General features: G+C 36.3%; 1 protein-coding gene across 1 annotated transcript in view; it reads right to left on the reverse strand.

Moving 5' to 3' along the window:
• The window catches only part of LOC126417093 (ATPase family AAA domain-containing protein 2B-like), a 35,861-nt gene that overhangs the window by 15,668 nt on the left and 7,258 nt on the right, over window positions 1-12,935 (reverse strand). Inside the window, exon 2 of the mRNA XM_050084988.1 lies at window positions 11,485-11,668. Within this exon, the coding sequence (XP_049940945.1) occupies window positions 11,485-11,668 (184 nt within the window). The remainder of the gene's footprint in view (window positions 1-11,484; window positions 11,669-12,935) is intronic.

Consider the following 12,935-nt stretch of genomic DNA (forward strand, 5'->3'; position numbering starts at 1 on the left):
TGGCTAAAACATTCATCGCACAATTCTGGGAGCCAAGGTTTGACTGACCACTGCTACTTTTCATATGAACCAATCACATCAAACCTTCAGCGGGTTATTTCTAGCTAAGATGTCTATATGTAGATCAAATTTAATTAATGTTGGGTGCATAGATGAAGAGATATGCATCTACAAAGGTGGCCAAAATTTTCTACATGCAAATTTTATAGCATTTTTGGGGGGCAATATCTCAACTGTGTCTTGTTCAATCCTTTTTTTCTTGCCACAGCTGGAAAGAGCATGCTGTAAGCTTTCAAAGCCATATTGTTTAATTTCTGGATCTTGCATATCGATGAGTATGAATACCTATTAAAAGTAGGGAAAATGGATAATCAGTAAATACAAAAAATTAATACAATTTGAAGTTGTAAGTCAAAAAATGTGTAATTGTAGTGTCTTTTAATAATTCAAGTTTTGCCTGTGATTTAGGGAAGGTAACTGTGCTAATTAGAAGTGTTTTTACATTATGTTACAGTATAGAACATAAATACAATAAAACTTCAGAAAATGCTCTTAAGATTATAAAATCTAGAACAGCATAATGGAATGCTATGTTGCTTTAGAATTTTTTAACCCTACAATGCATAGTGATGCATATATGGATTGCCACTCAGTTTTCATTGGCATTATAAAGCAGCAATAGTTTTTTAAGGCTCTATCCTCACCGCAGTGGTACATTGCTGAATCACCACTTTCAACTGTTGCTTTCTATATCGCCAGTTTTCAAAATATCAGTATTCTGTGTGGTGTAATCCTTTGCATTAACATTGTACATTCTTGTATTGAGTACCGAGTGTTTGAACAGCCAATAATCATTATTGTAGCTGAGGGTAAGTACTAAAACAATATGTTTCGACAAGCTAATCGGTATATTTTATATACAAACAAGTCTGAATCTGCTACACTTCAAACCAGGATATTCATGAGCTTTCAAAATTTCTTATTATAGGTTAATAAACTATCGTATAAAATGAACCAAGAGACCCTTGCCTCTGCTAGTTTGGTGGATCAAATGGAGATGACTGTCACAAGTCATCACCTTTCTATTATGGAAAAAGTCAACTACAATCAGTTAAGGAAATGTTACCGGTGGGCAAGGAGCTTCTATGACATAGGTCTGGGCTTGATTTTACTAAAGATGCCCAGATTTGTCCATACCATAATGCCTTGTTGATGACAAAATTTCAACCCCTGCAGAAGACGTGCTGTAATCCTTTTGGTAAAGAAAAATGGGTAACGAAGAAGGCTTTAACACCAGTAATCATTGCAATGTCTGATAGGTTGAAGTTACTGACTAATGAAGTTATTGAACCAGGTCAGAAAATTTGTACAAAATGTAGACACGAAGTGGCCCAAAAAGAATCATCCCTCCAGGATAAGCAAGAATCACCATCCACTGAAGACACACATTGTTGATGCTTGCTTTACTGCTAATACTTCATTATCATCAACTGAACAATCACCATTAAAGCTTCAATGGATCAGCAAAAGGGATTCAACTTAAGATTAAGCTTCAGACTTCAGGTAATTGCAGTAAAATTCAAATATTGACCCTGGCCCCATAGCTGGACTATTAAAAAAAAAAAAAAACTAAAGAATTTGCTGTTGCAACAGTGATGGTGTAGAAGGCTAGGAAACTACAGATGGAAGATGGAATTTTGCCAACACCTGCAAACCAAAAAGTGGAAAAGCTCAGTGTTGAAGTAAAACAAAATGTTCTCATGTTTTTGAAGATGAGTTTTCACGTTTATGTCTTTGCAAAAAGGATTGTGTTGCAGTAAGAATAAATGGGGAAAAGATTCACAAGGAGAAGTGCCTGCTCCTTTGTAACCTGAAAGAAATATTCATTGCTTATTGTAAGCAAATCGGAAAACAACTGAGATTCTCTAAATTTTGTGAGCTCAGGCTGAAATGGTGTACTGCAGTTGGTGCTTCTGGATCACATTCAGTATGAGTATGTGCAATTCAACAAAATGTCAAATTAATGTTGGCTTCAGCAACTTCCATCCAAGATGACTATAAGAATTTGATGAAAAAAACTGTATGCAGTTTGGAATCAAAAGCTTGTATGCTGCAACATTGTGAGGAATGTCCAGAAAAAATGCAAGTAGAGGCTTTCCTTGAAGATGCTTTTAAAGACAATGACTCTGAAGGAACAATCAAATACAAGCAACGGTCCATACTGACAGATACACATTTGAAATATGTCAGAAAACTGTTGAAAATTTCATGGAGGCACTGATTTTGAAAATTACCGGTTTAAGACACGATCTTTTGTGTCAAAACACCAAAGTTTATAACAGCAAAAAAGAAATTTTGCAGAAAATGAATTAATTATATTGCTGGAGTTTGCTGAGATTTATTTATTTGTTGTTCAAGATGCTGTGCAACGATTTCATTGGGAGAATAGTCAGGCCACATTACATCCATTTGTTGTCTATTTTGGTGGCGAAGTATGTCAGAGTATTAGCATTTGTATGATCAGCAGCTGTCTCCGTCATGATATCACTGCTGTTCATGCTTTTCAAATAAATTTAATAGCATATTTAAGGACAGAGATTGAAAATGTTAAGAACGTTTATTACTTTAGTGATGGTTCAGCTGCCCAGTACAAGAATTTCAAAAATTGCATCAAATTATGTCTGCATGAAAAGGACTTTGGCATCACAGCTAAATGGAATTTTTTTGGAATGAGGCATGGTAAATCACCTTGTTATGGCATTAGAGAAACAGTGAAAAGACTATCAGCCTGTGCTAGTCTGCAGAGCCCCTTAGTTAACCAAATAATTTGTTCAAATTCTGTGATGGTAATATTCCAGGCATAAAGTTTTTTTTATGTACCAAAGGAAGAGATTGAAAACAATCAACCTGACCATGAAACGAGGTTGCCATGGGACATACAATATCTGTAACAAGAGAAAATCATCAATTTAAGCAAATTAATTGTAATCAGCTCAGAGCAAGCAGAGTTTCCAATGATGCTACAGCATTCCCAATTCATGCCTTTGAAGCAGATGAAGAAATTCCAGTGCTCTCAATTGCAAGTTTACTACCAGGACAATATATTGCATGCATGTATGACAATTTTTGGTGGGTTGGAAACGTGTGTAAGTTTCACATGAACAACAAGATGTTAAGTTTATGCACCTACACAGTTCTGCTTGTTCCCTTCACTGGTCAACTGCTAAAGACACCTGCTGGATTCCAGAGCAAAATATTTTGATGACTTTAGAAGCACCATCAACATCATCATCAGGAAGACAATACAGTTATCCACAATCTGTCCTTAACAAAATTGTAGAACTGTTTAACCAAACATGGAATTGACTCTTTAGTATTTTTGTTTTGCAAATTTGCTGTGTTGTGTATTGTATTTGTCTTTATGTTACATGTTAAATTAATGTTTGAAACTGATTTATATACTGGAATAAAAACAAATTAATTATGGTACCGCTTCATGAGCAAAGTATTTCACTTTTCTATCTTCTCGAAGTGCTAAAATAATAACTTTTGAAATGTATTCTTACTCATCAATATGCAAGATCCAGAAATTAAACAGTATAGCTGTGTAAGCTTCAAGCATGCTCTTTCCAGCTGTGCCAAGAAAGAAAGGATTGAGCAAGACATAGTTGAGATATTGCCCCCCAAAAATACCCTAATATCTGCACTTCAAAAATTTTGGATATCTTTGCAGATGCATATCTGTTCATTTAGGCAACCAATGTTAATTAAATTTGATCCATACATAGAAATCACAGGTTACAATAACTCTCTGAAGTTTTGGTGTGATTGGATCATATGAAAAGAAACAGTGATCAGTCAAACCTTGGCTCTCAGAATAGTGCAAGAAATTTTTTAGCCACTTTAGAGGCATGTATCTATATTTAGGTGTGGCTAAAACCCTAATTTTTGCCATGGTATGATTCAGCATAAAAGTTTGTCTATGTATATTAAAGCAAATGACCCAATGTTTCCTAGAACTTCTAAAAAAGCCGAGCAAATTTGGCACATTTGCATCTTTGTATGTGATGCGAAGATGAGTAGCTTCTCTTTAAAAGCCCCTAAAATTTTAACCACTGAAGATACTGGACTGAAATTTGCTATACAACCATCCAAGACCATATAGAACCTTCACACCAAATTTCATTAGATTTGGAGATGGATGGGTGGGGACCCCTAGTCCTCTTGATGTGGAATGACCGAACAGCAAGTGTACAAGGTATATATGTTATAGTGATTTGAATGGCATTTCACAGTCATTTTTTGAATCTATTAAGAACACAGAGGGTATAGCTGTGATGAATGTTTCTGAAATAAAAATTATAGGTGCTACTGGAAAGCTATCAAAGAGTGTGCAATGAGAGGTATTATTAACAGTGGAATTGGCAGGACAGCTGTTGGAGTTCAGTTTCTTGGTGATTTAAAATCTCAGCATTAATGTAATGTTTGGGGCTTATTTCTTGTGCAAATAGCAAGTAGGGGGTTCAATATTCTGTGCTGGATTCATTATGCTTACCCCAGCTGTCTGTCTCATTTTTCACGTTTCCTGAGACGGTCAGACTCTTCTCCTATCTTATCTGCGGTTTATAAGTGAATCAGAAACATTCTATCTTCAACTTCATGTGATTTTGTACAGCAGGATACTTTAGTATAGGAATAGTTTAGAAAAGGTTTCTCCTGTGTTATCTATATATACAGGGTGTACATAAAGCCCGGGAACACTTTCAATAATTTATTGCACAAGACCTAACATTGGATGGATGTCATACATATTGCATTTTGAAGAGAAATTCTGAAAGTTTTTTTTTTTTTTTTTTTTTTTTTTTTAATACAAACATTCAATATGCGAACCATGAGTGACCCAGCAAACATCAGTATAGTTATTGAATTCTTGCCATGCCCGTCCGAGCATGGCATCATCAACTGTGGCAGTCGCTTCCCGCATTCTCTACCAGAGCTCTGCTACATCATGTGGTAGAGGTGGTACATACACCAGTTATTTAATGTGTCCCCAAAGAAAAAAGTCACACAGAGTGAGATCTGGTGATCGGGGAAGCTGTTTCAGGGTTGTGTTAGTGATAAGTAATGGAATCATAAGAGAATGGAAGGAAAGGCCAACAGCAGTGGTATTTAGTAAAAATCTATGAGATACTGTGTTTATTCTGATTTTGTGGAGTATGATGAAAGTAAATTGGTGTAATGGTTAAAAAAATTCTGTCCAACAAAGAGGTAAGGTAAACAGAAAATGAAAAGTGTCAGCATATGTGGAGGAGAAGGTGCAGATTATCTGGAAACTATAATTAACATCTGAAGTAATCAGCTCATGGGTGCAGCAGCAGAGGCAATATGCAGTAAAAACAAACTTGAATACTAGGTCTTAATATTAATTGTGGTATAATAGAAGTGTTTGTGTTCAGTGCAATCAGTATATGGAGATAACTATCTACTTCTAGATGTGTGACATGTTTCAGGAAATAATACTTTATACGTAGTTGCCTCGAATAATGTGTGTGGAAAGAATAAGCACAATTTGTACATATATCGGCCTTCAGGCTAGAATCTCAAGCAATTTGATGGAATACAGTGGAATAACAGTTTTTCTAATTGATAATTCTGTCTGATCAGTTATGAGAGTTAATATTGTCTTAGCATAAGGATCTGTTATTGTGGAGTGTTTTTCAGTAGGATCAATTTTACATTGGATAAGCAGAGTAGGCGTTTATTTATTAGATAATAAAGCAATAATGAAACAAAAAAATAATGAATTAAGTTAGGATCTTAATGGTTAAGGAGCCTGTCTCTGCAGAAGGCATATTTTTTGGAGAACGCACTCCACTATCTGATGGGGTAAGAAATGTAAGTAAAATAATGGAGCTGACAGACCTAATTAATGAAAAAGATAACTATAGACAAACAAATGTGGTGTAATTATATTGAGGATCTATTTTTGAACTACGCAACATTGGGTACTGTATATATTGTGCAATTCATGACACTGCAGCTGGGAATGAGAGCTTAATAGAAAGAGCAATACTTTAGTGAGGTACAAGTCATATAATGCTGCAGTATTGGATCTATAGGTTATCTGAAAACTTCTGTTTGTGTTCTGAGGAATTATGAGCTTAAAGTGGTAATACTGGAATGAGGAAAAGTAATTTTACTGATTAACTGATAACTGTGGTGCCAGAGTGATGTGAAGAATGTGACAGGTCAACTATTTGGTAACATCTGGTGATTTTGTGATGATTTAATTTTCTGGTTGAATGAGAATAGTACTCCATTGAGTGGGGAAGTAGGGCAATAATTTGTTACAATTCCCATCTCCTTAATTTTGATATGATTAGTAATTAAGTTGTGTGATGTTGACTCTATTCTTTTTTCATAATGCAATGTTTAGTGAATCTATGCTACTGCACATCTTGAGTTTAGCTAGAGGTAATGTACCTATTTTGGATGTTGAGGTGATGTGAGTCCATAAATGGTGTGAAAACCAGGACTTGGCATTTTAGTGATTTTGCAAATGTGAAAGAACACCAAATCTTTCAAGTTTAACCAGTTTGAGACAGCATTATGATGTATAGTAATGTTTTTAAGCAGGAATTTGAAAAACATATGTACTGTAGTTTTTGATAATATTTCTTATCTGATATTTTTTGTTTAGATTGTTAAGCCCACTTTCTGAGGTGGTCACATGTGGTCACTGAACTGCCCAGTCAGCTATTTCCAATATCTATCTGGTCAATCCAATAATGAGATAACATGACAAAGCAAGCTGGGATCTCTTTACTTCCTCTCCTGTTTTGTCTGCCTCATTAAATTCATTTTTTTCATTTTTGACTAATCACCATTAACATACATGAGTATAATCTGCCTTTTCTTAAAAGGGAAAGGTTGGCACTCAGTCTTAAAAAATATAGCACCAGATCTAATTTCTCGGTTAATTTTGTGTTGTTGTTGTTGCTGTTGTTGTGGTTTTCAGTCCAGAGACTGGTTGAATGCAGCTTTCCATGCTACTCTACCCCGTGCAAGCTTCTTCATCTCCCAGTGCCTACTGCAACCTACATCCTTCTGAACCTGCTTAGTGTATTCATCTCTTGGTCTCCCTCTATGATTTTTTCCCTCCACGCTGCCCTCCAATACTAAACTGGTGAGCCCTTAATGCCTCAGAACATGTCCTACCAACTGATCCCTTCTTCTAGTCAAGTTGTGCCACAAACTCCTCTTCTCTTCAATTCTATTTAGTGCCTCCTCATTAGTTACATGGTCTACTCATCTAATCTTCAGCATTCTTCTGTAGCACCACATTTCAAAAGCTTCTATTCTCTCCCTGTCCATGTTTCACTTCCATCAGGGCTACACGCCACTTTCAGAAATGACTTCCTGACACCTAAATCTATACTCGATGTTAACAAATTTCTCTTCTTCAGAAATGCTTTCCTTGTCACTGCCAGTCTACATTTTATATCCTCTATACTTTGACCATCATCAGTTATTCTGCTCCCCAAATAGCAAAACTCATCTACTACTTTAAGTGTCTCATTTCCTAATCTAATTCCCTCAGCATCACCTGACTTAGTTCGACTACATTCCATTATCCTCATTTAGCTATTGTTGATGTTCATCTTATATCCTCCTTTCAAGACACTGGCCATTCCATTCAACTGCTCTTCCAGGTCCTTTGCTGTCTCTGACAGAATTACAATGTCATCGGCAAACCTCAAAGTTTTTATTTCTTCTCCAAGGATTTTAATTCCTACTCCGAATTTTTCTTTTGTTTCCTTTACTGCTTATATAGATTGAACAACATCGATGATAGGTTACAACCCTGTCTCACTCCCTTCCCAACCACTGATTTCCTTTCATGCCCCTCGACTCTTAACTGCCATCTGGTTTCTGTACACATTGTAAATAGCCTTTTGGTACCCGTATTTTGTCCCTGCCAACTTCAGAATTTGAAAGAGAGTATTCCAGTCAACATCGTCAAAAGCTTTCTCTAAGTCTACAAATGCTATAAATGTAGGTTTACCTTTCCTTAATCTATCTTCTAAGGTAAGTCATAGGGTCAGTATTGCCTCACGTGTTCCAACATTTCTACGAATCCAAACTGATCATCCCTGAGGTTGACTTCTACCAGTTTTTTCATTTGTTTGTAAAAAATTTGCATTCGTATTTTGCAGCCATGGCTTATTAAACTGATAGTTCAGTAATTTTCACATCTGTCAACACCTGCTTTCTTTGGGATTGGAATTATTATATTCTTCTTGAAGTCTGAGGGTATTTCGCCTGTCTCATACATCTTGCTCACCAGATGGTAGAGTTTTGTCAGTGCTGGCTCTCCCAACGCTGTCAGTAGTTCTAATGGAATGTCTATCTAATTAATTTCCTAATTTATTTTAACTATTACTTTTGTTATAGGGTGAAATTGTTCTGTGACTTGAATTCTGTTGTTGACTTATAAATAAATATAAATTCTGTACTAATTATAAACATGTGGACAATGAACCACTAGGATTCTTAAAGTATTTATTTGGCTCTATTCGAAAATATGTTAGCAAAACCAGCCCTTAATTAATTCCAAAGTAATTACCAGTTTTGTCAAAAGTATTGTTTGTATAACTATATCTTTTAATTTCATAATTTAAACAAATAATTTGGCTTAACCCTTGTAGAAGAAGAAAGTGTAAAAAATAAGGAATTTTTTGATGTATACAGTTAGTTGAATGAGTTATATTTTAATTGTAATTTCTGTAAGTTAAACATCAAACCATGTACAGTTTCAGTGCCTATTATTGTGAAGATATATATAGACTCAAATTATGGTCCTGAGTCAATCAGTCCATGGCCGATTTTCAGACGGGAAGTCTGTATCAATTAGAGTAACAATAATTCAGTGGAATTTGTGTAACACCAGTAGGCTGTGTGCTAAAACAATGAATGTGTCTGTTACATTTATTTGAGAAGTAGTGTCACACATACCGCATTATTCTGAAAGAAATGTGAACTGTTTGATTAGGCTTTTACTGCTCATAGATGTTCAACAGCAAACTATTGTAGCAGTATGCTGGCGTTTGCCTGCAAGCTATTAATGAGGCTTATCTAAATTTACCAATAGTGAACTGGCCATATAACTGTGTAATGTTGGGGGTTTGTGAACAGTGAAAGTGAAGAACTGTGAAATGGAGCTGAGTAACTGTCAGCTACATCATTTACAGTGGTCAGTATAACAGTAGTCAGTATAACAATGCAGTACTTTGACACTGAGGACTATCAACGCAGAAACAAAGCAGGCAAACATCACACAGTCTGTGTCAGATAACTACCAGAGATCACCTGGAGGAACATTGGTTGAGGTTCTACACAGATGTGCAAAAGTTAGAGATAAAAGAAACTTCCTCCAGTAGTGTGGGGGACAACTGCTGGATGGCCATTGGTGCATGTTGACATGCTGCAATACTTCTCCCCTATGCATACCACATGTGTTTGATGAAATTTAGGTCAGGAGAATGGACAGGCCAGTCCATTTGCCGAATACCTTTTATTCCAAGAGCTCCTTCAACTATGTTTCTGAATGCAGTCATGTATTATTCTTCATACATCCATGCAACATTATGCCTCCCCACACCACAACGCCTGACCACCAAAATGATCACGTTCAACTATGCTAGATGCACTCTCATATGATGAGAGGAGGGAATATGTAACACGCCCACGATCATTATCGAACATGATCATTTTGGTGGTCCATGTGTTATGGTGTGGGGAGGCATAATGCTGTATGGGCATACTAACCTCCAAATCTTTGAACACAGTAAACTCAGTTGTCATTGTTATTGTGACATTGAAATCCTTCCCAATGTGCATCTTTTCATGGGGTTCATTTGCCCTTGATTTAATTTTTATGGATGACAGTGTGTGACTTCATTGAACAGCACAAGTGGAGCAGTTCTTGGAAAGAAATGATATTTGGCAAATGGACTGGTCTGCCCATCCTCCTGACTTAAATCGCACTGAACTTCAGTGGATGTATTGGAGACATACTGCAGCACTTCCACATACACCAAGGACCATCCAGCAATTGTCAGCCACACTGGTTGAGGAATGGCTTACCACAAAACTACTTACCAAGGTTGCAGCCAGCATGGGAACATGTTGCAGAGCATGCATTGCCCTCCATGGTGATCACACACCGTATTAAGAACTGTGTCTTACTGTTCCACTGGACCATTATGATTCAAAGCAACTTCAGTGTAGTTACTGTATTTGAATAAAAGTGTCATTTCTGTTTATCTCATTGCTTACTTCTTTCAGTTACCTTCTGTACTACACTGCAGCAGTTCTTCCTTTTTAAGGTCCAAGTTTCATCAAGCTATGTTACTTGGAAGTGACAAATCATGTTAAAGTTACTTTTGTCCTTACGTTTTGCACACCAGTGTATCAGTGCCACCCATCACAGGAAGAATTGCAGAGAAACATGTTACCTCAGGTCGACATTCATGTGTGCATCACAGTAATGCTCTAGTACCAAGACAAAATTCTATAAACCAAAGAAATTTCTTCTGAAGCCAAGGTCATTAAATATTATTTATTTCATCATGACCAGTCTCGGCAGATTCTTGCTGTCATCTTCTATTTTGGTCATCATGAAATAAATAATATTTAGTGGTTTTGGCTTCGGAAGAAATGTCTTTCCACTAAATCTTCACATTGCTCCAATCATACAAACATGTCAAACCTATATAAAATTCCATAAAATGTGCCAGACAACTGTTAGTGAAAAGAAATCTGTTTAATCACTGTTACTTAAATTCAAATCACACCTGGCAATGCTTCTGCTAATGATTTTAATTCATATCTGTTAAATTAATTCTAAATTCTAATTCTGTTAAAATATCTCATTTTTGTTTCTTAATGACTATTATTGAGCCAGTTGCTTCTTGTGAAACGAAAGAAGAAAGAATATAAGGAAGAAAGATTGGGACCTAGTGTCCTATTGGCAACTAGGTCACTAGAGATAAAGCAGAAACCAGTTTAAAGCAATGATGGGAAAGGAAGTTGGCTGTGTACTTTTCAATGGACCCATCCCAATAGTATCCTTAGCAATGTAGGAAAATTGTGGAAAACTATAATCTGTATGGCCAGACATGTATCCAAATCACTGTCCTCTCAAAAGTGTCTTGCCACTGCACCACCTCACTTGACAGACTCTGTTGCCCAGTTCTGATAAATAAATCGTATAATGTTGTATTTCTCTGATAATATGACTTCCTTATTAATTTAACAATTAATATAATTCAGAACATACCTACTGTAAGAATTAAAAGGAGACTACTTAGCAACTACAATGCAAATCTGCTGTAGCTGCTCTTTCTTAGCACAAGCATACTCACTTCTATGCAACCACAAATCTAATGTAGCTGCTCCTTTTCCTAGTACAAGCATACAAACCTCTATACAACCACAATCTGTGAGGTTGTTATATTTGCACAATGTAGTAACATCAAAGAGATGAACTGGCAGATGCTCCAGCCTATGCAAAATTGCAGGTGCCAAGTGAGATGTGAGGCCTTGGTCTGCAGACCCAGTCAACAATATACGTGGACAAAAGAGCATTTTGTCTTTTATTTCGAACCTGTATCAAGCAAAGAAAATTTATTTTTACTATTATCTCATGATTTAAAAACGGAATGAATCTGAAAACAGATGTTAATATTCAACTAATTCATCATTGTAGTAGTAAAATTGTGTTACTTAAATCTCTTTCTTTCTCTACTCCAAGTTAGAGTACTAGAAAACAATTAACATTCTGTCTATCTCTGGCCCATGAACACAGACACTGCTGAGGTAGGGTGGCTTGCTTCCCTCAGTGACACATATAGCTGTACCATAGGTGCAAACACATTGGAGAGAAATCTGTGGACAGGCCAGACAAACCTGTGGTGCCTGAAGAAGGGCAGCAGGATTTTTAGTAGTTGCAGTGGCAACAGCCAGGTCTGGTCTTGTAATATCAGCTTACATGGCCTTGCCCTGCGGGCACTTCAAATGGCTGAAAGCAAAGGGAAACTATAGCAGTCACTTTTTCCCAAGAATATGCAACTCTACTATACGGTTAAATGATGAAGAAACCTGTTGTACAAAATATTCCAGAGTTGAAATAGCCCCCAATTACTATATGCAGATGGAAACTACTCAGGAGAATCTCATCATCAAGAAAAGCAGAACTCACATTCTATGGATTGGAGTGTGGACTGTTATCTTCCGTAATTGGTGGGTAGGTTAGAAAATCTAAAGTGAGAAAGGGATAGGTTGAAGTTAGATACAGCAGAGATCAGTGAAATTCAGTGGCAGGATGAACAGGATCTATGGTCAGGTTAGTACATGGTTATAAATATCCAAGATGCTACTCCAGCTGGGTGTAAAATGACTGTGCGCAACGGAAACACTGAATGTGAAAATGAAGATTTGGCCCTGTTTGACTACCTCCTGACGCAGATCTTAGGGTCTCTTTATGGTGATTATCTCCTTTTTCTTGCTCTTTAACATATAAATTACAACATAAACATAAATAAATGATTAAGGGAATTAGTACCTACCAAATGATAAATGCTGTTTCTGCTTATTCATTTATTGTAGATTAAATCCCCTTTTATATTACAAATGTTTTTATATCAAAGTCCAATTGATATAAAGAGATACAAATGAATTTCCTAACTAAAACAATTGATCAATTGCCCAAATCTTCCCCTTTTTATAGCTATGCCATCTAATATAAATAACGTGAGATGACTGATGTCATCTACATACCAAACACTAGAAGACACTACTTTCAAAGATGATCTACAGTGGTGTGCAACCTCAGTGGAAATAAAATTTACTTGATCACAGCTATTTAGCTTTAT

This window comes from Schistocerca serialis, chromosome 8 (assembly GCF_023864345.2).
Source record: "Schistocerca serialis cubense isolate TAMUIC-IGC-003099 chromosome 8, iqSchSeri2.2, whole genome shotgun sequence".
Lineage (NCBI taxonomy): Eukaryota > Metazoa > Arthropoda > Insecta > Orthoptera > Acrididae > Schistocerca > Schistocerca serialis.